This window comes from Prionailurus viverrinus, chromosome C2, assembly GCF_022837055.1.
Source record: "Prionailurus viverrinus isolate Anna chromosome C2, UM_Priviv_1.0, whole genome shotgun sequence".
NCBI classification, from domain to species: domain Eukaryota; kingdom Metazoa; phylum Chordata; class Mammalia; order Carnivora; family Felidae; genus Prionailurus; species Prionailurus viverrinus.
Genome location: NC_062569.1, coordinates 30,223,731 through 30,251,671, shown reverse-complemented (window position 1 = coordinate 30,251,671; position 27,941 = coordinate 30,223,731). Strand labels below are relative to the sequence as shown.

Below are 27,941 nucleotides of genomic sequence, written 5' to 3'. Positions count from 1 at the left end.
TAGTTAGAATTTTGATAGAGTTTTTATTGGTAGATCCCTCTGGGTAGTAATGCCACCTTAACAATAGTAAGTCTTCCAATCCATGAAGATAGGATAACTTAATGCTTATTTAAGTCTAATTTACTTTCTTTCAGCAATGTTTTATAGTTTTCACTGTTAAGTCTTTAATCTCCTTGTTTAAATTTATTGTAAGCTACTTTATTCTTTTGGATGCTATCATAAATGGAATTGTTTTCTTAATTTCCTTTTTAAATTTTTTTTTTTAACGTTTATTTATTTTTGAGACAGAGAGAGACAGAGCATGAACGGGGGAGGGTCAGAGAGAGGGAGACACAGAATCTGAAACAGGCTCCAGGCTCTGAGCTGTCACCATAGAGCCCGACGCAGGGCTTGAACTCACGGACCGCGAGATCATGCCCTGAGCCGAAGTCGGCGGCTTAACCGACTGAGCCACCCAGGCGCCCCTTAATTTCCTTTTTGGATTGTTATTAAGGGACCAGTTTTTATCATGCATGACATCCTTCCTTTCCTATTTTGATTGTTTTTCCCCAAGACAGTGACTTAGCATCTTCTTCTCTTTTGACATCTGTGATATTTACTTACATTATCTTTGACTTATTGGGGTTGTTGTAATCACCTGACCTTTATAAGATGATCCTCCACAACTTCATACCCTGAGTTGCTTTTATTATTTCCCTCTCTTTATCCCTCCTTTGACCATGCTGGTATTCTAGTTCCCAGGTCTCTTTTCCAAATAAGGCACTTCTTGAAATGGCCACTGAGACTTGGTCTTCTTCTTAGCCCTTGGAACTTCCTTTTTCTCCCCAGGGCACCCCAATCTTCTTTCTCAGTCACTGTCCTCTACCAAAACCAGTCTCTGTTTCCTGGTCTCCTAAAGAGTTACCTATTTCCTGGCTTGCTGCAGAGTGGCTCAGTAAAGCATTACTGAATAGATTGTCTCCCTTATTGCCTGTCTAACCATTCCTCATTGCCCACTTCACCTCTTTGGAGCCTACTTGATTTGGAGTGGTAACACTCCTTCCATCTACTACCCTTGCTTTGAGGTTGCATTTAATTGCTATGGTCATATTTGAAACACTAATAATTAGTAGCAATTAGAAAAGAATAAATTATTTAGATCCCATCTTCATTTGTCTTTTACTTTTTCTTTCAATCTTTGTTTTGTGAGCATATGTTGGGGAAGGGAAGAGAAAGATTATATTCAAAACTAAAGTATGATATTTCCACAGATTTCATCTTTTTCAAAATATCAGCTTGTTGAAAATTCTTTTTATTTTATTTTCTGATTATCAAGGTAAAAACATACTTATTTTAGGCTATTTGGAAAGTGTATAAGATCATAAAGAAGAAAAAATACATTATTTAATCATGCATTTATAATTTTTGGCAAATGTCTTTCCAATATTTTTTCCATGTTCTCACTTTTTTTTTTTAATGTAGTTGCACTCTTATGAATAGGTAACTTTTTGAGGTAGATCATACTTCAAAATCTGTAGTGTTAAGTTTTCCCTCCCTCCCCACCTCCTTCCCACTGCCCTGTGGTGAAATTGTGGCCTGTACATTTTCTACTTTAAGAAACTGATTATGCTTTTCTAATGGCTGATCACTTTTTGATAAATCTCTTGTAGATGCTTTCAAAGAGTTAACTTTCTTATAGAGTGCTATCTTGATGTGTGATTATCTACCATATTAATTATGGCTATGTATATATATAAATTATATTCTCTACATGCTAGCATTAATCATAGACTGATAGTTTTGTATCATGATTATATAACTTACATTGGGTCCTCTCCATATTTCTAATATTTGGGGAAAATTGTATTTCCATGGGGTTCTCTTTGTATTTCTAATATTTGGGGGTTTTTGGACTTTTTACATTTTGATTTAGAGCTGTCAGGATTGAAGATTATTATACTTCCATCATGAAGTATACTTCTTTTCAGTATAAAATGCTTTCTTCTGTTAAAAATAAAAGTGTTATTGATGTCGCAGAATGTTTTGAAGTAACTTTTTGGGGGAAGAATGCATAATTGGTATATTTTCTGAGACCTGAGAATCTATTGTTTTTACATATGATGAGTTTAGGAATACAATTTCTGGCCTGCTTGCTATTCCCCTGAAAAATACCACTTTATTGCATTTCCTGTCATCTTCAGGGTTTCCTGTGTTATTGTCATTCAGATGGTGAGCATGGATAGTCCAAGAATTTTCTTCTCATTTAGCCCCAGTGTCAGTGTGGCATGTGGCATGTGGAAATTCTTTGATGTTGTCTTTTCAGTTCTTAGTGTTTTGCCAGATTTTACCTTTTTTGGTATACCTGGGTATTTTAAGGGAAGGTTAGAGGAAGGTGTTTTAGTCACTAATAAGTTATCATTACTGGTGTTAATATCGGTATATCAAAGATACTATCTTTACCAATGTGATTTTTATTGAATTTCATTACTTGAGGGCATTCTTTCTAGCTCTTACAGGCCTTCGTGGATTACTTTAGTCAGTAACTGGATTTTTATTTAGTGAATTGCTGAAGCTTTTATGCATATTTCTTTAAACATGTTTTTGAAAATGAATTTTTTCCAGTTAATTTTTGTAGGAAATTTAAGAGAAGAAAAAGAATAAAAGCATGCAATAAAAAATAATCCAGGGGCGCCTGGGTGGCGCAGTCGGTTAAGCGTCCGACTTCAGCCAGGTCACGATCTCGCGGTCCGTGAGTTCGAGCCCCGCGTCAGGCTCTGTGCTGATGGCTCAGAGCCTGGAGCCTGTTTCCGATTCTGTGTCTTCCTCTCTCTCTGCCCCTCCCCTGTTCATGCTCTGTCTCTCTCTGTCCCAAAAATAAAATAAACGTTGAAAAAAAAATGCATAATCTACCATTTATAAACAGCCACTATTAATATTTAATATTTCCCTTCTTTTCTGAGAAATGGAGCACACATCATGCATATACATACACATTTAACTTTAGTCCACTGGACATTTATTGAACACCTGTTATATTCATGATGTATTCAGGTGTCAGACATTGTTAAAATTTACTGTATATGGTTTCTATCTTGTCTGCTTTTATGTTATAGTCTAAGCAAAACCCAATTTATTAAATTTATTTGTAATAGTCCTTCCTGTTCATGATTTCATAGTCTTTTTAAGTTCATTTTGATCATTAAAACCTGTCCTCAAAGGTGAACCTCAATCTATCACATAGATGAACAGGGAGAGATTTGATTGAAGGGGTATAATGGCTTGGGGTACCACCTCTGTCCTCTAAAGAAAGAGAAACTCTTGAAACCTATTGTTCTCTGTTATGGATGTACAGTATTATAGTTTATTGATTACTGCTTTGTTGCTGGCCATTTATCTTTTTTCTTGTCTTCAATTTTAAATAATTTTGATTAAAATCCTTATACACATAAATTTGTATCTATATTTGGTTTCCTTAGGGTGGATTTTTAGAAGTGGAATGAAGGGGGTCAAAGAGTATAAATATTTGTAAAACTTTGATATATATTCACAAGTTGTTTGCTTGCTATACTCTAACATTCAGTATTATATTTAAAGAATATAAACGTTTCTGTTACAACATCAAATGCATTCCTAAAAAAAAACATTCCAAGATTGCCTGTTCCCTAAAAATAATAGGACTTATGGGAAAAATAAGGTTAAGGGCAAACCACTCAAGACCTCTGCAATTTTCAAACCAAGTACTAACAAAAGCATAATTGGTACCTTATGAGATAACTTGGACAGCCCAGTCAAACCACTTAGCACAGCTGAGGCTGCCTCAGAGGATAGTTAAAGATATTAAAATGTAATAAGATGGAAATCGCTGGCCTGCATGATCTTGAGATAGCACAGACGTAAGTAGATTTCTAAGTCAGTGGAGCTGCCATAGAGGAGGGCATATGAGGAAGTACAGCTTGCTGTGTTCCAGGAACCGTGTGTAGGCTGGCGGTGCTCCTCTGAGCAGGAAGCCCTGGTTGCAGGTGCTCATTTTTAGTTTTCTTAAAATAGGGCAGAGGGGGGGTGACTGGGTGGCTCAGTCAGTTAAGCATTGGACTCTTTATTTCAGCTCAGGTTACGATCTCACGGTTTGTGGGTTCCAGCCCCATGTTGGGCTCCATGCTGACTGACAGTGTGGAGCCTGCTTGGGATTTTCTCTCCCTCCCTGCCCCTCCCTCACTCATTCTTTCTGTCCTTCTCTCTTTCTCTCTCTCCCTCTCCCTCCCTCCTTCTCTCTCTCTCTCTTTCTGTATCTATCTCAAGAATAAATAAATTAATTAAAAAAAAATAGGGCAGAGAGGGTTCCTGCCTGACAGTAGCTGAGCCTGAGTGAGGGTCTTTCCTTTCCCACAGAAAGTTACAATTCTTTACCTCCTATTTCCGTTCCCCTTGGCTGGGAAAATTCAAATGTAAGTCATAATTTCTGTGTTATACTGGCATTGTTATTTTATTTACTAACCACTTATAAATTAATTGGTGTTATGGGAAACTGTCTTGTGACAAAACAGACTGTTTTTGCTTATCTGATAGGTGAAAATTTGAATCTCATTTTTTAAAAAGTGTATTTATTTTGAGAGAGAGAAAGCATGAGTGGAGGAGGGGCAGAGAGGGAGAAACAGAAAATCCCAGACAGGTTCTTCACTGTTAGTGTAGAACCCCATGCAGGACTCGAACTCACGAACCATGAGATCATGACCTGAGCCGAAGTCAGATGCTTAACCAGCTGAGCCACCTAGGTGCCCCAATTTGAATCTCATTTTAATGGTTTCTTCAGAAAATTTGAAACCCTTTCAAACTAGGTATAATTACCTTAGTTCATAAAGAATGTCTATTTCAAAACAAATAGTTTCAAAATCTGTAGTCAGAAAACATCAACTCTGTTTAATAATTGTATTAGAATTTAAACACCTTAATCTAGAGTAGTAAATTTCAAATTTCCAATTTATTTTGGTGGCCATTAAGTGTTTATAGATATGGATCACAGGGGTCCAAACTATCAGCAGCTTATAAATATTAATTTATTTGTTGAGAATAGAAGTCATGGTTTTGTAGTGACTCTCATTTTGGGGAATGGCTTCATCCAAGAATATGCAGCATTAAGTTACAGTACCAGAGAAGGCAGAGAGTAGGGGAATCAAGTCAGTTCAAGATTGGCTGTTTTGGGGTTGGGTAAGCCTGTCCAAATTAGGCTGGTGGGAGAAAGTTGAGCATACTAGTAAAGCAACTGAAGTAATTGGGGTCAAAGCCAGCAAGAAGAAAATGAGGAAATGATTGGTATAATAAAATGGAAGAAACAAGGATTTTGGACACTAGAGATTGAATGAGCCCTGAAAACAGCTATTGTAACAATAATGGGGACAGAGCTGGAGAGCTACTAGCTATTGAGATATTACACTTCAAGATTTTGGAAGTAGAGCAATTTATATATTGCTGCTGCCTATAGAAATGGGTTGCTTTGGTATATGTGAAGGTTATTGTTGGAGTTGAGGAACAAAAGGAACATTGAAGGACAGATTGAGAGAACAGTGGTCTCAAGGACATTGGGAACCTGCCATAACAATTACAGAATAAGGATGTATAGAAATTATATAAATTGGTTTCAGAGTCCTCAATGAATGAGGTAATTATGATACTGGGAAAATTATGATGTGATGGTATATATCTAAAAGGAAACAGGACTTTTGATAAGGATACTTCAAGTAATCATCTGAAGTGGTTATAGAGATTCAGGGCAGTGCCCACTGAGGGTGGGAGAATGGTTCCTTCAAGGTCTACAGGGCCAGCTATGTATGCTTCAAGGGGAGTGGGTTGGTGGAAGTCACAGTGGTATTAGGGTATAGAGAAGAGTCCTTGAAGAGAGGGGGTCATGGATGGATGAACAGGGTAATAAGCATGCTAGCATAAATTGAGGTCCAAATGGGTTTTAGAACCTTGATAAAGTTAGCAGAGGCCAATCTTGTCTCAACCTTTGTTGGAATGTTGTGGAGAAATTGCTCTCGTGTTTTCAAAGAGGGCGTTTTCTAGTTAGGAACCTTGGTTTCTGTCTAGAGTTTGAATTGGTAGAACTGGAGAGACCTTGAGCAATTTGGAGAGAGGACAGATGCCCCTAGGATATTAGAAAGGGAATTGGCTATATCCCTCAGTCTCATCTTATGAGAGGTAAGAACTCAGAGAATTTTTAGTAGAACTAAAACCACAAATTATTAAAGACTGCATGCATGGCTCGGATGTGTTTGCTTTTTTGTTCTTTCTTTTCTTCTTTTATAGCCCTTTTTCATCTGGTTTTATAGGGAGTTGAATTTACGGAACCCCTAGATGTTTTTGATACTTTGAACTATACCTAGAATACCTAAGCATTTATACATTATTGTTATTATTACCAGTAATAGCATTATAGCTGTTATTTATTAGGAACAGAGTTCTTTATTTCCCTATGAAGGATTTCTTTTTAAATTTTTAATGTTATTTATCTTATTAAATTTATTTTTTTAATTTACATCCAAGTCAGTTAGCATATAGTGTAACAATGATTTCAGGAATAGATTCCTTAATGCTCATTTAGCCCATACCCCCACCCACAACCCACAACCCCTCCAATAACCCTGTTTGTTCTTTATATTTAAGAGTCTCTTATGTTTTGTCCCCCTCCCTGTTTTTATATTATTTTTGCTTCCCTTCCTTTATGTTTCTGTTTTGTATCTTAAAGTCCTCGAATGAGTGAAGTCATATGATATTTGTCTTTCTCTAATTTCACTTAGCATAATACCCTCTAGTTCCAACCACGTAGTTGCAAGTTGCAAGATTTCATTCTTTTTGATTGCTAATATTCCATCACATACACACACACACACACACACACACACACACACACACACCCCACATCTTTTTAAAATAATTTTTTTTAATGTTTTATTTATTTTTGAGACCGAGAGACAGAGCATGAGCAGGGGAGGGGCAGAGTGAGAGGGAGACACAGAATCTGAAGCAGGCTCCAGGCTCCGTGCTGTCAGCACAGAGCCAGACTCAGGGCTTGAACTCACAAACTGTGAGATCATGACCTGAGCTGAAGTCGGACGCTTAACTGACTGAGCCACCCAGGCGCTTCTACCACATCTTTATCCATTCATCCATCAATGGACATTTGGACTCTTTACTTTGGCTATTGTTGATAGTGCTGCTATAAACATTGGGGTGCATGTGTCCCTTCGAAACAGCACACGTGTATCCCTTGGATAAATACCTAGTAGTGTAGTTGCTGGGTTGTAGGGTAGTTCTATTTTTAATTTTTTGAGGAACCTCCATACTTGTTTTCCAGAGTGGCTGCACCAGTTTGCATTCCCACCAGGAGTGCAAAAGAGATCCTCTTTCTCTGCATCCTCGCCAACATCTCTTGTTGCCTGAGTTAATGTTAGCCATTCTGACAGATGTGAGGGTTTTCTCATTGTGGTTTTGATTTGTATTTCCCTGATGATGAGTGATGTTGGCCATCTGGATGGTCTTTGGAGAAGTGTCTGTTTTGGAGAAGTGTCTATTCATGTCTTTTGCTCATTTCCTCACTGGATTTTTTGTTTTTTGGGTGTTGAGTTTGATAAGTAAGTTCTTTATAGATTTTGGATACTAACCCTTTATCTGATATGTTGTTTGCAGATATCTTCTCCCATTCCCTTGGTTGCCTTTTAGTTTTGCTGTTTCCTTCACTGTGCAGAAGCTTTTTATTTTGATGAGGTCCCAATAGTTCATTTTTGCTTTTGTTTTCCTTGCCTCCAGGGATGTGTTGAGTAAGATGCTGCTGTGGCCAAGGTTAAAGAGGTTTTTGCCTGCTTTCTCCACGAGGATTTTGATGGCTTCCTGTCTTACATTTAGGTCTTTCATCCATTTTGAGTTTATTTTTGTGTATGGTATAAGAAAGTGGTTCAGGTTTTTCTGCATGTCGCTGTCCAGTTTTCCCAGCACCACTTGCTAAAGAGACTATCTTTATGCCATCGGATATTCTTTCCTGCTCTGTCAAAGATTAGTTGGCCATATGTTTGTGGGTCCATTTCTGGATTCTCTGTTCTGTTCCACTGATCTGAGTGTCTGTTTTTGTGCCAAATGTTTATTTATTTTTGAGAGAGAGAGTGTGAGAACCTGCTCACGCACATGAGCAGGGGAGGCTCAGAGGATCCAAAGCCAGCTGTACGCAGCAGAGAGCCTGACACGGGGCTTGAACCCACAAACCACCAGACCATGACTTGAGCTGAAGTCGGTTGCTGGACCAACTGAGCCACCCAGATGCCCCTCCCTATGAAAGATGTTTTAAGTTTAAATTCGGAAGTTGTTGATCACTTAAGATTAATTATTTTTTTCTACAACTCGTATGTTAGTGCTAGTGACATTCTATGGTATGCAAGCTTTCTGAGATTAGAAAAGAGAGGTAAATAAAACCTATTGACTTTTTTCTTCCTCTTTTGAAAATTTTAGGGAAATGTTTCATATAATGAATGTGCAAATTTTAAATGTACAGTTGATTGAGTTTTGAAAAATGCATATAGCTGTATAAACACTATTCCAATTAGATATAGAATATTTTTATTACCCTAGGAAGTTCCCTGGTGCCCCATTGCAATTAGTTCACTAATTTCTCTCCCACCCCCTTTCCCAGGCAACCACACTGATCTGATTTCTATCACCATAAATGAGTTCTGCCTGTTCTAGAATTTTCTATAAATGAAATTATATAGTATGTAGTCTGTGTAGCTTCTTCTGTGTAGTTTGTGAGATTCATCCCTTTTGTTACAAAGTCTCAACAGTTTATTTTCATTGCTGAGTAGTATTCTATCCTATGAATATACCACAGTTGGTTATTCATCATGTTGGTGTACATTTGTGTTATTTCCAGTTTGGGTTTTTCTGAATAAAAGTGCTATCCACATTCACGTACAAATTTTTTTGTGGACATATGTTTTCATTTCTTTCGGGTAATTACCTAGGAGTAGAATTACTGGGTCATAGAGTATGTATATTAACTTTATACAAAACTGCCAGTTTTCTGAAGTAATTTAACATTTTTATACTCCCAGCGATGTAGGAGAGATGCAGTTGCTCCAACATGCTTGCCAACATTTCATAATTCTTATAGCTAGAAATGGCATCTCATTGTTTTAATTTGTAGTTCTCTGATGACTGATGATGTGTAGCACCTTTTCATGTACTTATTGTCCATTTTCATATATTTTCTTAAAAGATATATGTTCACATCTTTTATCCAATTTATTTAATGGGACTATATTTTTGGTTTGTAGGAGATCTTTGTATATCCTAGAAGCAAGTCTTTTACTTATTTACTTATTTAAAATGTTTTTATTTATTTTCTGAGAGAGAGAACATGAGCAGGGGAGGGGCAGAGAAAGAGAGGGACAGAGGATCTGATGTGGGCTCCACGCTAACAGGCTGACAACAGCAAGCCCAACATGGGGGCTCGAACTAATGAACCACGAGATCATGACCTGAGCTGAATTCTGACATTCAACCATCTGAGTCACTGAGGTGCCCCAAGTTTTTGTTTTTTTTTTTTAGAAAGATGTGTTGTGAGTATTTTCTCCCAGTTTGTGACTTGAATTTCATTTTCTTAACAATGTTTTTTGAGAAGTTTTTAATTTTGATGATGACCAGTTCATATGTTTTTTTCTCTTTTGATTCGTGTTTTGGGTGACCATTCCAAGAAATCTTTATTTACCCTAGGTTGTGAAGATACTCACCTATATTTTCTTTGAGAAGCTTTATAGTTTTAGCTTTTACATTTAGGTCTATAATTGATCCCAAATCAGTTTTTGTCTGATATGTAAGATAGGGGTCAAGACTTTTCTCCCTATACTTTTATCCAGTTGCATTAGCATCACCTTAACTCAGTTGCCTTGGTGCCTTTGTTGAAATTCCATTGGCCCTGTATTTGAAAGTTTATTTTTGGATTCTGTTCTGTTCTATTAGTATGCCTGTCTTTATGTCAATACCACACTGTCTTGATAACTATAATTCTTAATCATGTTGTAAAATCAGATGAAGTCTTGCAGCATTATTTCTTTTTCAAGATTGTTTTGGCATTTAAATTTCATTTTAGAATTAATTTGTTTCTTAAAAAAATCTGTTGGGATTTAGGGGCGCCTGGGTGGCGCAGTTGGTTGAGCGTCCGACTTCAGCCAGGTCATGATCTCGTGGTCCGTGAGTTCGAGCCCCGCGTCAGGCTCTGGGCTGATGGCTCAGAGCCTGGAGCCTGTTTCCGATTCTGTGTCTCCCTCTCTCTCTGCCCCTCCCCCGTTCATGCTCTGTCTCTCTCTGTCCCAAAAATAAATAAATGTTGAAAAAAAATTAAAAAAAAATCTGTTGGGATTTTGACTAGGATTACTTTATATCTGTATCAGTTTGAGAAACTTGACATCTGGGGCACCTGGGTGGCTCATTTGGTTAAGCATCTTACTTTGGATCAGGTCATGATCTCACAGTTGGTGAGTTGAGCCCCATGTCGGGTTCCGTGCTGACATTGAGGAGCCTGCTTCGGATTCTGTGTCTCCCTCTTTCTCTACCACTACCCTGCTTGTGCACATGCTTGCTCTCTCTCTCTCTCTCTCTCTCTCTCTCTCTCTCTCTCCCCCTCTCAAAAATAAATAAATATTTAAAAAAAGAAACTTGGCATCTTAAGAATATTGAGGCTTATCTAAGAGAATGGTGTCTCTCCACTTATTTAGGTCATCTTTAATTTTTCTTAAAAACAACTTTTTTTTAATGTTTATTTTTGAGACAGAGGGAGACACAGCGTGAGTGGGGGAGGGGCAGAGAGAGAGAGAGAGAGACACAGAATCTGAAGCAGGCTCCAGGCTCTGAGCTGTCAGCACAGAGCCTGATGCAGGGCTTGAACCCATGAACCATGAGATCATGACCTGAGCCGAAGTTGGACGCTCAACCAACTGAGCCACCCAGGCACCCCAAGTCATCTTTAATTTTTCTTAGTTGTATTTTTCTTAGTTAATATTTTCAATAATTCACTATTGAGAATGATGTTAGTGTAGAGGTCTTGCATATCTTTACTTAGACTTATTTCTACTTATTGGTATTTTTTAATGTTACAGTATTGATTTTTAAATTTTGTTTTACTGTTGCAAATATATAGAAATACAAATGATTAAAAATTTTTTTCCTTTTTTTAATATTTATTTATTTAAAAAAATTTTTTTCTTTTCTCTTAACCTTTATTTATTTTTGAGACAGAGAGAGACAGAACATGAACTGGGGAGGGTCAGAGAGAGAGGGAGACACAGAATCTGAAACAGGCTCCAGGCTCTGAGCCATCAGCACAGAGCCTGACGCGGGGCTCGAACTCACGGACCGCGAGATCGTGACCTGAGCTGAAGTCGGACGCTCAACCGACTGAGCCACCCAGGCGCCCCTTTAATGTTTATTTTTGAGAGAGTGTGTGCGCACGAGTGGGGAAGGGGCAGAGAGAAAGGGAGACACAGAATCCTGAGAGAGAGAGAGAGAGAGAGAGAGAGAGAGAGAGAGAGAGAGAGAGAAGGACCAGAGGGAAGGGGAGACACAAGATCCCAAGCAGGTTCCAGGCTCTGAGCTGTCAGCACAGAGTCTGACATGAGGCTTGAATTCACAAACCGTGAGATCCTGACATGAGCCAAAGTTGGATGTTAAACTGATTGAACCTCCCAGGCGTCCCTACAATTGATTATTTTATATTGGAGTTTTATGTTCTGAGACTTTGCTAAATTCATGAATTGGTTTGAGTAGTATTTTAGTAGATCTCATAGTCCTTTTTACACACATAATCCTATCATCTGGGAATTTTAGTTCATCCTCTCCAACCTTTTTTTCTTGTCTTCACATATTGGTTCGGACCTCCAGTTCAAGGTTGAAAAGAAGTGGTGGAAGTAGACCATGTGTTGTGGTCTTGTCCTTGCCTTTTTTCTGATCTTAGAAATAAGAATTTAATAATTCACTATTGAGAATGATGTTAGCCCTAGGGTTTTTAATAGATGCTCTTTACCAGACTGAGAAAGTTTATGTCTATTGCTACTTTGTAGACAGTTTTTATCATTAAAAATAGGCTTTGAATTTTGCTAAGTGCTTTTTCTGCATCTATTGAGATGATCTGTGTTATTATCTTCTATTTCATTAATGTAGTGAGTTAGTAATTTTTAAAACATGTTTGGTAATTTTGAGAGAGAGAGAGAGCACATGAGCAGGGGAGGGGCAGAGAGAGAAAGGAGAGAGAGAATCCCAAGCAGGCTCCATGCTGGTGACACAGGGCTCAGTCTCACAAACCATGAGATCATGACCTGAGCTGAAATCAAGAGTTAGACATTTAACTGACTGAGCCACCCAGGCACCTCATGAATTAGTAATTTTTAAAGGTTAGCCTCTCATATACACTTAATCATGATGTAATTATTCTTTTTGTATATTGCTGAATTCCATTTGCTAATGTTTTAGGGAGAACTTTATGTCTCTATTAAAGAGGTACGTCAGTCTGTATTTTTCCTCTCATATTTTTGTCAGGTTTTAATATCAGTGTGATGCTGGCTTTATACAGTGAGTTAGGAACCTTTTTTTTTTTTTTTAACTATTTCCTGAAAGTCTATGCAAGATTGATATTATATCATTCTTAAGTATTTGATAGAATTCATCTGGACCCAGAGCTTTGGGGGAAATTTTTATTATTTGGATTTTTAACTTATTCTTGTCAGTTTTGCTAAATTGTGTTTTTCAAGGGTTTTTCTATTTTATCTGTTATTGAATTTATTGTCATAAAGTTGTTCATACTAACATTCTTTTTAATATCTGTAGGATTTGTAGCAATGTTCCCTCTTCATTCTTTTTTTTTTTTAACATTTATTTATTTTGCAAGAGAGCTTGAACAAGTGGGGGAGCGGCAGAGAGGGGGGGCGGGGAGAGAGAATCCCAAGCAGGCTCCCTGCTGTCAGCACAGAGCCTGTCACGGAGCTCGATCTCTAGAACCTTGAGATCATGTCCCGAGCTGAAACCGAGAGTCAGATACTCAACCAGCTGAGCCACTCAGTCACCCCCCCTTCATTCTTAATATTCATAATTAGTGTTTTCTCTTTTTTTTCTTAATCTTGCAAAGAGTTTAACTTTCATTAATCTGGTCAAATAATCATCTTTTGACTTTATCTTATAGTTAATTTCTTTTTTTTTTTTTTAATGTTTATTTATTTTTGAGACAGAGAGAGACACAGCATGAGCAGGGAAGGGGCAGAGAGAGAGGGAGACACAGAATGTGAAGCAGGCTCCAGGCTCCGAGCTGTCAGCACAGAGCCCGACATGGGGCTCGAACTCACGAACTGTGAGATCATGACCTGAGCCGAAGTCGGACGCTTAACCCACTGAGCCACCCAGGCGCCCCTCTTTTTTTTTTTTTTTTTTTTTTTTTAATATTTGTTTATTTTTGAGAGAGGGAGAGGGAGAGAGAGAGACAGCATGAGTGGGGGAAGGGGCAAAGAGAGAGGGAGACACCAAATCCGAAGCAGTCTTTGGGCTCTGAGCTGTCGGCACAAAGCCTGACGCAGGACTCACACAGTGTGAGATCGTGACTGGAGCCGAAGTTGGATGCTCAACTGACTGAGCCACTCAGGCACCCCCGTTAATTTCTTTATTACAACATTTGATCGAGAAGGTAGCCTGTATTATTTCTAGTTAGAATCCATTTTTAAAAATGTGTATGGTCTAACTCATGATTAATACCCCTTTGGGGTACTCCAGTTGGATGGGGGAGCTACCAACTGTGGGGGGTCCCACTTGGATGGAGGCTGGCAGCACAGGCAGTGAAAGAATTCATTCAAGGCAGAACAGAAGAGATATGATTTATTGGATCTACTGTAATGGAATGGTGGGCAGGACAGCAAAAGAGACACTGTCTGCAACAAGGCAGTCGGTGGTGAGGGGCCACAGTTATAGGGCAGAGTGAGGGAGTATGGGACATATGGAATTTTATCTTTTGGCAATCGTAGGAACTGTGCCTATTTGTAATTGGTCAGTTAGAACCTATGGCTGTTTTGAAGTGGGTTGCTTAATGAGTCTGGTTGCATTCAGCCCTGTGGTCCCTATGGGCCCTTTTGCCTTAGTCAAGTTTCCATTGCTCAAGCCTGTTGCCTAAAAGCAGCATCTACAACTCCCTTGTTTCTTGTCCCATAAATACATTGTTTAAATAATGAACATGGAGTTCGCACCTTGGTGAATTACAGGTAGAGACTACTCCAGATGGAGTTGTCACACAAAGGAAACTATTTGCAGCAAATAAGGTCATGCAAGGGTGAATGGGTTGCTATTATTTAGGGTTAGGATGAATATTCAGAAAGGGGGCTTTGTCATTGTATGTAGAGGTAGGCATAACGTTATGCATGCACCTTGAGGAAATATGTCTGTACATACATTGTATGTTAATGAGGCTTATGCTCTTTAGTGTTATAATAAAGTAAAAGTAACTGTCACTCCATGGGGCATCTATGCAGTTGTGAGTTGGGATTTGAGCTCAAATTGGGTGGTCTGGAGCCACCAGAGGTTTGTGTGGGCAGTCATTTTTGTTTGAGGGGTAGTTTTGGTTTCCATTATGGGATGCTGTCTGTGCCCATGGGGTTCTTTGCCTGAGTTGAAAGGTAAGCTGGGGGGCGCCTGGGTGGCGCAGTCGGTTAGGCGTCCGACTTCAACCAGGTCACGATCTCGCGGTCCGTGGGTTCGAGCCCCGCGTCAGGCTCTGGGCTGATGGCTCAGAGCCTGGAGCCTGTTTCCGATTCTGTGTCTCCCTCTCTCTCTGCCCCTCCCCCGTTCATGCTCTGTCTCTCTCTGTCCCAAAAATAAATAAACGTTGAAAGGTAAGCTGGGAAGAAGAGCTTAAAAAGGGTGGAACAAAGGTTGGTGGGTACATGCAGGTGGGCAGTAAAAGGTTAGTTGTTGAAGTCTAGCTGGTTAACAGAATATCCACATTAAATTTTTATGTTTTGATCTTTTGTTTTCTGAAATAATATTAGTCTCCAACTGTGATTGTAGATTTGTCTTTTTATTATTAATGTTTTTCTATCTGTTTTTGCTTTACAGAAAGCTCTTTGAAGCTTTTATTAGTTACACTATCATAGCTCCTATGTCTTTTATTAGTATGAAATTTTTCTTACTAATATAAAATCTTTTTACCTTGTTCTCGTTTATCTCATGTCAATATTGCTCATCTACTTTGTTTTTCTTTCAATTTTTTAAAATATTTTTTTTTCTTTTTTTTTTTTTTTTCAACGTTTATTTATTTTTGGGACAGAGAGAGACAGAGCATGAACGGGGGAGGGGCAGAGAGAGAGGGAGACACAGAATTGGAAACAGGCTCCAGGCTCCGAGCCATCAGCCCAGAGCCTGACGCGGGGCTCGAACTCACGGACCGTGAGATCGTGACCTGGCTGAAGTCGGACGCTTAACCGACTGCGCCACCCAGGCGCCCCACAATTTTTAAAAATATTTTTGAGAGAGAGAGAGAGCGTGCATGTGGGCAGAGCAGGGGAGGGGCAGAGAGAGAGAGGGAGATACAGAATCCAAAGCAGGCTCCAGGCTTTGGGCTGGCAGCACAGAGCCCAACGCAGGACTCGAACCCATGAACTGCGAGATCATGACTTGAGCCAAAGACAGTTAACTGACTGAGCCACCCAGGCACCCCTAAATTTTTTTTAATGTTTATTTATTTTTAAGAGAGAGGGAGAGACAGAGTGTGAGTGGGGAAGGGGCAGAGAGAGAGGGAGACACAGATTCCAAAGCAGGCTCCATCCAGGCTCTGAGCTGTCAGCACAGAGTCAGACGTGGGTCTCAAACTCACAGACCCTGAGATCATGACCTGAGCTGAAGTTGGATGGTTAACCGACTGAGCCACCCAGGTGCCCTGTTTTTCTAATTTTTAAAAGTTTCGTTCCAGGTGTGCCTCTTGTAAACAGCATCAGTCTAGACTAGAATAAGACATAGACTTTAAAAAAAAATTTTTTTTTAAATCTTTATTTTTGAGAGAGAGACAGAGTGTGAACAGGGGAGGAGCAGAGAGGGAGTGAGACACAGAATCCGAAGCAGGCTCCAGGCCCTGAGCTGTTAGCACAGAAACCGACACGGGGATCGAACTCACGAACTGTGAGATCATGACCTGAGCCGAAGTCGGACGCTCAACTGACTGAGCCACCCAGGCACCCCCCCCCTTTTTAAAACAACAACAACAACAACAACAACAACAACAACAAGCACATTTAAGCTGTTTACAATTATTGTGATTGCTGATGTTTTCTTTGTACCCAGCTTTCTTGTTGCATTTTCCCCTTACCTTTCTCTCACCTTCTTACCTTCCTTTTTCCCCTTCTCTAATACCACCAGTTCCTCCTCCCAGTGTTTGCTGGCAGTTCCTGTCCTGCTAGCAGTGAGGGTCTTTTCCAGAAAACCTCTAATTTTGTCCCATTGCATTTGGTATCTCTACAGAATAACTGAATAAAGCAGTGTTACCCAGACAGTGCTCCTTTCCCCTATGTAAGCTTCAAATCTCATTTCTGGATTAATGATTGTTTTAGATTCAGTTCAGAAATGAGAAAACTAATTTTACAGGAGACATACCTGTAGCAGAGTTATGGGTTTCTGTATCTATATCATAGAAGGTGTGGAGATCTCCATATTGACCTCTGCATCAAGGTTTTAGGCCCACAGTATAGACTTAGTAAAAATGAGATTTACATTTTGATTGGTCTCTCCTGTACCCTTTCCCTCTAGCATATGGAATATATATGTCATGCAGTACTAGAGGGACACCTAGATGCAATTTAAATAACAATAAATCAATTGAGTTATCCTGCTTTTATTCATTCAGTTCTTTTGGGTTATCATGAGAGAAAGCATCTGTTTGATTCTTTACTTTTGTCAAACACTTGCTGATAACCTCCCTCCTTACTTTTTTGTAAATAGTGAACTGGACTTAAGCTCACTCACTGCCTCGTTAGGCACCAGTATTTAGCTAGAATTTAGTAATACCGTTTTGTTTTCCTTTTAAGTGATTTCTTTTTGTTACCTTGTATTTTTTCACAATAATTACTAATTTCCCATTCAAGATAGTGATTAAATTTTCCTTTAAAATTTTTGTTTTAAAAAATTGAATCAATTTCAAAGAAAAATGCTAATTTGAGAATGTGGTATATGTTGGGAGGTTAGATGTGGCCCTGATGGAAAAGGTAATATGGGAGTGAGTGAGATTTGGGAGTTGCTTCTCCAGCATTTCTCAGGCATCTTGGTTATTTCTGCTTTATCTGCAGAACTAACTTGTTTAACAATTATTTACTGAGCATTTGCTTTGTTCAGAGAACTGTTCTGAGAATAGGAGGAGAAATACGGTGTTCACCTTGTAGTCTAGGTATGGGAGAGGACATGTGTTGATGTGGCAGCTAATGTGAGTGTATAATGGTAAATGCTGTCAGAGCGGCCAGGACGTTGTGCGGATGAGGAAGTGGAGGCCATCTCTGGCTGGGGTCTTGAGGCTTTGGCTTAAAGTAATGTTTTCACCTATGTACCTTTCTCTTTTCCATTTTGAATCTCTCTTCCTAAATCCACATCAGTTTTGCGGAGAGAAGAGGCTCTTGTGTGTAGGCATTACTCTGAGAAGGATCGGGTCCAAAAGGAGGAGTATCACATTGGTCCTCGGGAGACAGAATGGCTTCCGGAGTTCTGGATCTAACACACCTGTGTTTAGCTGGATAGCTACCTAATTGTTTTTAGTCCCATCTTCTTCATCTTTATTGATGATGATGAAACTCATTGTCCTACCTGCTTCATTAGACAGCATATGTGAGAGACATTCATGATATACACTTGTATATCCATATTATTTTCATTCTTATTAGTATTTGAAATCCTAATGGTTAATGATTTTGACTGTAATTTTAGGTGTTTAATTATTTTCTCTCTATTTTTTTTTCTAGGTCTTGATGCAGAACTTTATTATGTGAGAAATGACCTTATTAGTCACTACGCCTTATCCTTTAACCTGTTAGTACCCAGTGAGACAAATTTCCTGCACTTCACTTGGCATGCAAAGTCCAAGGTAAGAGAGTAGTCAACCAAAGATGTCAAGACAGGACCACTCAGGCCCAGATGCCAATGCAAGGCCTATATCTGAGGGATGGACTGCCATCTATACAAAAGGGCTAGTAGGTGGTGGGCTGTAGCAGTACTGAGTATTTTCAGATTTATATTTTAAGTCTTTAGCCTATTCCTTTAGACTTTCTCAAGTCCTATAAAATGAAGGTAGCCACCATTTATGTCAGGCTTATTACAGAACATTTATATCCTTTCAGGCTTTTCAAGCAGGGATGCAGATCTAATGTGAAGAGGGAACAGTTGAACTTGCTGATGTTCTGTTATTTTTTAATTTTTTTAAATGTTTATTTGTTTTTGAGAGACAGAGACAGAGAACAAGCAGGGGAGGAACAGAGAGAGAGGGAGACACAGAATCTGAAGCAGGCTCAGGCTCTGAGCTGTCAGCACAGAGACTGATGTGGGGCTCGAACCCACGAACTGTGAGATCATGACCTGAGCCAAAGTCAGTTGCTTAACCGACTGAGCCACCCAGGTTCCCCTTGACTGCTGTTATTGTGAAGCAATAGGAATGGAGGATGGGGAAGTTGTTTTAGGCGTGTTTGATGTAATGGATATAGTTCTGCCATTTATGGAGAAATGGTAAAAGTAGGGTACAGCAGATGCAGGCACCCACGTGTGCTGTGGCCAAGCTCCTTTAACTGTAATGAACCTCCTGCCTGGCTTACTTGTAGCTGAATTCCTCACATTTTCTCTGACTGAGCTCCACGAACATGAAAAGTTTTTTCATACGTCAAAAGTGGGAAGCTGAGGGAAGAGCCCACCTCCTCCAATCAACTTTAATTTCTTTTATTAGCATTATATATGAACTGAGTAGGATTTTATTTGGGAAATAAAAATAGTTTTGCTACTAAAATCTCTAGCAGAGTTTTTTTTTTTTTTAAGTATTACAAAGTGATATTTGTCCTGATATTTGTTGCAAGTCATTTAAATTTGGTGACTTTAATATAGATCTTTTTATCTACTTAGAAACAATAATGAGTACTAGGAAAACCAAGTATTAATAGAATTATTTAAAAAACTACCAAGACTTTGTAGATCTATACCCAGAAATTATTGTTGTTTATAGTTTAGTATACTTCAAACTCATTTTTTAAAAATGTTTATTTATTTTTGAGAGAGAGAATGAGAAAGAGAGAGAGAAAGAGAACGTGAGCAGGGGAAGGGCAGAGAGAGAGGGAGACAAAGAATCCTAAGCAGGCTCATGCTGTCAGTGCAGAACCCAATGTAGTGTTTGAATCCATGAACCGTGAGATCATGACCTGAGCCCAATCAAGAGTCAGATGCTTAACCCACTGAGCCACCCCCACACTGCCAAACTCACTTTTTTTTTTACCTTTTTAAACAAAAAGGGGATTTATGACACCTATGTTGTACAGTATTTTCCCCCTTACCTAATACTGTCTTTTGGCATCTTTCCATTTCACTACTTACAGATTTAACTCATTCTGTATAATGGCTTATTATAATATGATATTGTATAGATGCATGATTATTTCTTTTTAGTTTATTTTTAGTTTTGAGTGAGAATATTTTTAAATTTAAAAAAGTTTTCATCTCCTTTTCCTTATTTATTTCTGGTGACAATGCTGTTAACACTAAAATGGAAAACAACGTACAAAAAAGGAAAAGGTAAAAGACAACTTTGACAATTATCTATACACTGGATATAGTGGCAGAGAATATAATATGGTCAGATTCTAGTTACTTTTAACAGCTTTACTGAGGTGTGATTTATGTACAATAAAATTCACTCATTTTGAGTACATAGTCCAATGATTTTTTTGAGTTTGTGCAGAGTTTTCCAGAGTCGTGCAGCCATCACCACAATCCAATTTTTGAACATTTCCGTCACTCCAATAGGGTCCCTTGTGCCTGTTAGCAGTCACTCTTCAGTCCTACCCCCAACCACAGGCAACTACTCATCTACCTCTGTCCTTATGCATTTGCCTGTTCTGGACATTTCATATAACTGGAGTCATAGAAAGTATGGTCTTTTGTGACTGTTTTCTTTCACTTAGCAAATGTTTCTAAAATTTGTCCACGTTGTAGCATGATATCAATACTTCATTCCTTTTTATTACTGAGTAGTATTTCTTAAAAAAAAATTTTTTTTAATGCTTATTTTTGACAGAGACAGAGCATGAGCGGGGGAGGGGCAGAGAGAGAGAGGGAGACACAGAATCCAAAGCAGGCTCCAGGCCCTGAGCTGTCAGCACAGAGCCTGATGTGGGGCTCGAACCCACAGATCACGAGATCATTCCCTGAGCCAAAGTCGGACACTCAACCGACTGAGCCACCCAGGTGCCCCGAGTAGTATTTCTTTTTAGTGGATAGACCATAATTTGTTTATCCATTCACCAGTTGAGGAACATCTGGGTTGTTCTACTGTTTTTTTTTGGGGGGGGGGGGCTCTACTTTTTGACTAGTTATGAATGATGCTGCTGTGATCATTTGTATACAAGTCTTTGTGTAGGCTTATGTTTTCATTTCTCTTGGGTATTTACCAAGGTTGGAAATTGCTGGGTTGTGTAGTAAAATTGTGTTTAATTTCTTAAGAAACTGCCATTTCTTCCAAAATGGCTGCACTATTTTACATTCCCATCATCAAAGTACAAGGGTTCCAATTTCTCTACATCCTCACCAACACTTGTTATTTTCTGGGTTTTTGATTATATCCATCATAGTGGGCATGAAGTAGTATCTCATGGTGGTCCTGAGAGAGAATCTTAAGCAGGCTCCACACTCAGCACAGAGCCTGATGTGGGACAAAATGACTGTGAGATCATGACCTGAGCTGAAATCAAAAGTCAGACGTTTAACCAACTGAGCCACCCAGGCACCCGAATGTATGATTATTTCTTAAGTGCCTCGTTGACACATGTATTTTTAATAGCATTTCACTATTTCAAACAATGCTTCCTTTCTGTGTTAGAGATAGTTTCCTTCCCTTCATCTGTCAGGCAAAATCCATAGTACAGAGATAGTGAAAACAATTGGTAGTTCATCTTTTGTTACTGTTTCTACCTTTGTTATTGTTGAATATAGAAACACAGAAAAAATATGTGTATGAATGTGTACTTGGGTGTATATATGTGTGTGTGTGTGTGTGTGTGTGTGTGTGTGTGTGTGTGCATGCATACATTGAGAACATCTTTGTTCAAAAAATTTTGTGCACTTGTGGCATAATTTTTGAATAGTAAATTATCACCAAGTAGTGAAATGGCAGGGTCAGAGTGTTTAAAGTTTTGATTAACATTGCCAAATTATTTCTCCTTCCCTCTCCCAAGATGGTACCAATGAACCAATGTTCCTTGCCAAATGAATAGGGGTGTTTATTTATTTCTTCAATTCACTCCTTAACACTAAATATTTTAAGTATAGTTGTTTGCTAATCAGTGAGTAAAAATGATTATATAACTATCCATATATTCCTATTATTATTACAGTTGACCCTTGAATAATGTGGGGGTTACAGGGTACTGATATGCTCCCCCTGCAGTTGAAAATCCACATAGAACTTTTGATTGCTTCAAAACTTAACTACTAATGGTCACATATTTTGTATGTTATAGATATTTAAAAAAATTTTTTTAAATGTTAATTTTTGAGAGAGACAGAGTATGAGTGGGGGAGGGGCAGAGAGTGAGAGTGAGAGTGAGAGTGAGAGAGAGAGAGAGAGAGAGAGAGAGAATATGAAACAGGCTCCAGGCTCTGAGCTGCCAGCATAGAGCCTGATGTGGGGCTTGAACCCACAGACCACAAGATCATGACCTGAGCCGAAATTGGTTGCTTAACTGACTGAGCCATCCAGGTGCCCCATATGTTATAGATATTATATACTGTAATTCTTACAAAAAGTAAGCTAGAGAAAGAAAATGTTAAAAATAATCCTAAGGAAGAGAAAATCCATTTATAGTACTGTACTATAAAAAAAAAAAAAAATCTGTGTGGGACGTCTGGGTGGCTCATTCAGTTGAATATCCCACTCTTGATTTTGTCTCAGGTCATGATCCCCGAGTCATGGGATTAAGCCCTACATTGGGCTCCATGCTGAGTGTGGAGCCTGCTTGGGGATTCTGTCTCTCTCTGCCCCTCTCCCCTACTTGTGCTCTCCTAAAAAAAAAAAAAAATCCACATAAGTGGGCTTGTGCAGTTCAAACACATATTGTTCAAGGATCAGCTGTATATATACTCAAGCATATGTTACAGAAACATTATATACACATATACATACAGGCATTAAAATATAAACTGCAGTAATGTGATTAAAGTTGACTTAGCTTGGATTCTGGGTAAAACATATGTGCCTTGTTGGAGCACCTCAACTGTCCAACACTGTTGCCTTGGGGTATCCAAACATGGGCTGCTTTTTTAGCAGTAGATAGGTCTGTTTAGGGTGAAAACTGCAAAAACAGAGGTCAAGAGAGAGAAGTCATGCGAAACAATTAAGAACATGTAGTAAATGGTAACCTGGATATGCTGAACTGCCAAAATAAATGGTACAGATAATTCAGAAAAGGTTCACCTGAGACATTAAAATTTTTTTAATGTTTATTTATTTTTGAAAGAGAGAGAGAGAGAGACAGAGCACAAGTGGGGAAGGGGCAGAGAAAGAGGGAGACCCGGAATCCAAAGCAGGGAGACACAGAATCCAAAGCAGGCTTCTGTCAGCACAGAACCCGACACAGGGCTCAAACTCATGGACTGTGGGATCATGACCTGAGCTGAAGTTGGACACCTAACCAGCTGAGCCACCCAGGTGCCCCAACCTGAGATATTTTAATATGAGCTGTGTCATTTTCAATGAATAAGCATCTGGACTCTTCAAGGAAACTGGACTAACACATTTTCCAGTATTCTTACATAACATTATGTGACCTTATTATTTAGAGGTGGGGGTAACTTCTAATTATGATATGATTTCAAACATAAAGGAAAATTATAAGAACAGTACAAATAATTCTCATATATCCTTTACCCACATTCACCGATTATTACTGGTTTGCTTCATTTGCTTACTTTATCATTCATTGTTTCTTTCCCTCCACTCTCATGCACACACCCTTTCTTCTTGAACTATATGAAAGTGAATTGCAAGCATCCTGCCCATTTAGCCTTGAATACATCAATGTATATTTTCTAAGAATAAGGGCATTCTTTTTTTTTTTTTTTAAAGAGTGGGTAAGGTGCAGAGAGAGAGAGGGGGACAGAGGAACTGAAGCAGGTTCTGCACTGACGGCAGAGAGACTGATGCGGGGCTTGAACTCATAATCCGTGAGAGCACGACCTGAGCTGAAGTTGGACACTCAACCAACTTAGCCACCCAAGAGCCTGAGAATAAAGGCATTCTTTATAAAGCCTAAGTACAATGATCAAAATCAGGAAACTAAACGTGGATATAATACTGTTATCTAGTATCTAATCTGTAGTACTCACATTTCACCAATTAACATGATGATGTTCTTTATAGCTCTTTTTTTCACCTGATTCAGGATCATGCATGCAGTTGATTAAGGTACCTTTAATCCTCTATTAACCTGGAACATTTCTTTGGCCTTTCTTTGTGTGCTTTGACCTTGATGATTTTGAAATAAATAGGCCAAGTATTTTGTAGAATGTCCTTCAATTTGAGTTGTCTGAGGTTTCCTCATGATTAGATTCAGGAACGTGTCTTTGCTAGTAACACCACAAAAATGCTGTCCTTCACAGGACACATCTTGTCCTATTACTGGTGATCTCTGATCACTCAGTTCACTAGGTTTCTCTACCAAAGTGTTCTCCTTTAGGATGAGTAAGTAATTGTGGGGAGATTTTGTGAAATTATATTTAAAAAATTCCATTCCTCATCACCCTTTAAACTACTAGTATTTGCATCTGTGTTTAGAACTAGGTTTCACTTTTTAGCCAGTGCTATTGATGAGTAGTAAGTTTCCTCTCACCGGAAGAGGTCAGATCTATACTGGGTAACTATTTCGTGGGAGTGTTGTAGAGGGAATTCAAGGATTTGTGGAGCAGTGGGTGTTGAATTTTAAGTTCCCTTGCAACTCTGAGATCCAGTGTTTCTGTGAACATCTTTTAGGCAGAGAATCTTTTTTATATTCTCCAAAAAATTGATAATAAATCCTTTGTTACTTTTCCTACCTTTAATGTTGGTAAATATAAAAGCAAATAATACATATATTTTAAAGCAGCGAAAAATCGAATGAAATAGTAGAGAATCTGTTCTAGTACTCCACTGCCGTTGAATAGGGTGTGATTATTCCTGGGCCTACTTAGGAAAAAATAATGATCTAACCTGGGCAAGTGTATGGTTAGTGACTTGTGAATAAAAATTGGCAGTGTGCCATGTGGTAGTTAGAAGTGAAGAGAATTAAACTCTCTTAATCATTCTTTTTTAAAAATACACATACATTAGATGTTTTTTATCTGGAGCGAGTTTCAGGGATCTGACATTGCTAATAGTGGATGTCTGAGGACTTTTAAAGCCTGTCGCAGAAGGAAGTTGGAGTGGAAGAGAGTAGATAGAGGTAAGGGTTCAGATGAATATATATATTTGAAACAGTACTTGGCCTGGGCACATGTTGGGTCAGGAGGAGCCTTGGCATAGCTCGTATGGTACTTCCATATTCTTCACTCATAAATTCTAAACTACTTCTGTGGCAGGTTTTAAATACCATCATTAGTGCACATTTGGGCTACTGTTGCTGATATGATATTCCTGGGAGGGCAGAAGTTCCCTGACTTGTTGGAGGGCATTGCCACCTATTTACACATCTAGGACAGAAGCCTAGAAGGGGTCCAGTACTTCTTCTCCTGCACCTGCCAGGTCCAGTTGATTGTCTTTCATAATTATACCTTAAATTCATCTCCTACCTCTCTCTGGACTTAATGCCTCATCTGTAGTTTGGGCCTTTTTTGTTTCTTAACTAGATGGGAAATAGTTTTCTAACTAGTTTCCTTGCCTCTGGACTGACTTGTTGCTGTACTCCTGCCCCACCCTCACCCCTTACTCCCACCCTCAGAAGCAACTCTAGGGCTCCCAGTTGCCACCAGAATAAAGTTCTGATTTTTTAGGAAGCCTTTATGATCTTGTCCCTGCCTTTCTTTTCTCCTTCCTCTCCAGCTAGTTATTTAGTGCCGTTTTGTTTGGCAATTTTTTGAATGGCCTGGACTCTGTTACATTGCTGCTGTTTATATTGCAAGAAATTCCCTTTCTCCATTCTTTATTTACCTCACTAACTCCTGTTCGTCTCATAAATCTCAGAACTGGTGTCACCTTTCCTTCAACTGTGTCAGGTGCTTTCTGTACCCACGGCACCTTTCTCTTTCCTCCCTCATAACCCTTAGCATAATCTAACAGTATTGTGGTGGTTGATTTTCTTTTCTGTCTCCCTCCTAGATGCAAAACACTTCAAAGTGAGGAACTCCTTTTCGTCTTTCTCTGTGTTCCCTGTATAGCACTTGGTACTTACGCTTGGTTACAGGTGCTCTTTTACTGACTACAGAAGAGATGCATAGATAGAAGCCACAGGGCACAGCTCAACAAATGGGGATCTTCTGAGCACTTAGAGCTTTTTAAAGTTGGAATGTACTGCTTTCAGAGTGGTGAATTTCTTGTTTCTAGAAGTGTGAAACATAGCTGGGTATACTTGACACTAGTTGTCCATCTGGGACTTTTCATGTATTTCACTGTGAATAAAGTTGTAAATTTGGAGGAATAGATGAAATTCATAGATTGAATATATAGCAAAACTAATTTCACAAGTTCATGTGTAACAGGGTTTAGAATTTAGGGGAAAGTAATCATCTTCTATCTTACAACATTTTATAATAAAAAACTAAGGAATATGTTTGTATTCAGTTTCAGGCTTTGGCCACCAATGCAACTCCTAATTCCAGTTTCAGGTTATAATCTCTTTGGTAATTAATTTAACTTTGCTTATTTTAAAATTTAGTCTTTTGAGTATTCAATTTATGTATATGGTACAGAATTCAAAAGGCGTAAGGGAAGGGGTAAACAGTGAAAATTAAGTCCTCTACACCTTCCTAGTACCATCCCCAAACAATCCAGCCACCGAGTTTCCCTTCCATTGGCAACCACTGTTACCTGATTCCTGTCTTCTATTCTAAGGATAGTCTGTGCATGGATAAGCACATGTGTGTATATGTATGTGTGTGTGTGTGTGTGAATATATATATATATATATTTTTTTTTTAACAAGTTATATACTGCGTACTTTCTGCAGTTTGCAGAGCACTGAACAACATATTCTGATAAAGGTTCTCTGTCCCTGCATATAGACTTGAACTTTTTTTCCTTCAAATCACTAAAAAATACATTAAATGGTTGCACTTTGGTTTATTGATCACTTACTATGAAAAAAAAAAAATAAGACCTAGATTTGGAAGGAGACTTGCTTAAGGTAGTGTTGGAAGCAGAAGACACAGGAAGTAGAGATGACTTCAAGTGGGAAAGTCATACAAGGGAGCAAGAGAGACATGACTTCTTCACCTGGGGAGATACAGAGGGTTCTTCACCTAATCTTGTTGGCTCTGAGATGCGATCGTGAACTTTCTGGAGGAAGGCTGTGGCTCCTACACTCCAACCCTTTATCAGAATTTCTCAGTTCTTGCTTTTTAAGATGAGCCAAGAGGTAAAATATTCACTTCCAAAAATCTCAAGGTTCTCCTTGATATGTCTGTTCACACCATAGATACTTTAACGTTAGTTTTCACACATCAGAGCTTTTGCTAATAGTGTTGTTCTTCAGTGTTTACTTGGCTTTTGTCTTGCAAAACAGACTATGGTCTTCTCAGAGTCTGAAGCTGTATCTTATTCTTGACATCTGTGTCAGATTGCTTTAGTGAGTGGTTCTTAAATACCATTGGTTAATTGCATTTCCAGGTGGGATAAAAACACTGGTAATATCTTCTCTTTCACAAGGCCACATGGTCATCAAAAAAAAAGCAAAGATTACTAGGTGGTTTTAACCAATAATTAGGTTCTTCTGTATTCTGGAACATTCTCTGATATCTAGGGGAAAAAAGCATTCCATTGCATCTATTAAGTGTCTGTAGGTATTTTAGAGAGTTGGAAGGCAAAAATATACCAAAATGTAGCAGAATATTCCTCCAACTCACATCCACTCTGTATCTCTTCTCAGGTTTCAGGAATTCTTTATCATTGTCAGGAGGTTTTGTAGGGAACTTGTCCAGAGTTCCTGCAGCAGCCCAAGGGAGAGCCAGCAGTATCCCCTGCAGAGTGGGATTTCTATGAAAAAGGAGCACTTCTGGTCAATTCAGAGAAATTAAAAGGCTATCCAGCTGTAGGCGAATGTATTCGCTTTAAATCTGTACTGTGTTCCAGAAGGAAATGGCTTTACTCATCAGCTGCCTATTGGCAATTGCCGTTTGATTCCAAGTAAGGGAAGATTACCAAAAATGTTTATTTTTTAGCTTATTCAAATATTTATATTTTCTCTAGCTTCTTTTCTGAAATATTTTGGCTCCCTCTTTTTTCTGATAAACAACTGCTGTTCACATTTTCTTTGTTCCACTAGTTTATGAATGTTAGCTTTAGAATGGATCTGTTTCTTCAAGGATCACTGGAAAGTGAGATTCCACGTAGATCGATACATGGCAAAGTAGAGAAAATTTACAGTTCCCTGACCCCAGAAACTGCAGTTTAAAAATTAATATCCTAAGGATTTCAGAGGGAGAAGAGAACCGCCCTGTGAATGCCTCACATGTGTAGATAGTCCCTCAGAAAGGGAGCC

At 38.8% G+C, this 27,941-nt stretch overlaps 1 protein-coding gene across 2 annotated transcripts in view; it reads left to right on the top strand.

Moving 5' to 3' along the window:
• The window catches only part of RYK (receptor like tyrosine kinase), a 106,271-nt gene that overhangs the window by 18,823 nt on the left and 59,507 nt on the right, over positions 1–27,941 (top strand). For both annotated transcript variants that reach the window (XM_047875258.1, XM_047875257.1), the window contains exon 2: positions 17,988–18,109. In XM_047875258.1, coding sequence (XP_047731214.1) covers positions 17,988–18,109 — 122 coding nt within the window. The remainder of the gene's footprint in view (positions 1–17,987; positions 18,110–27,941) is intronic.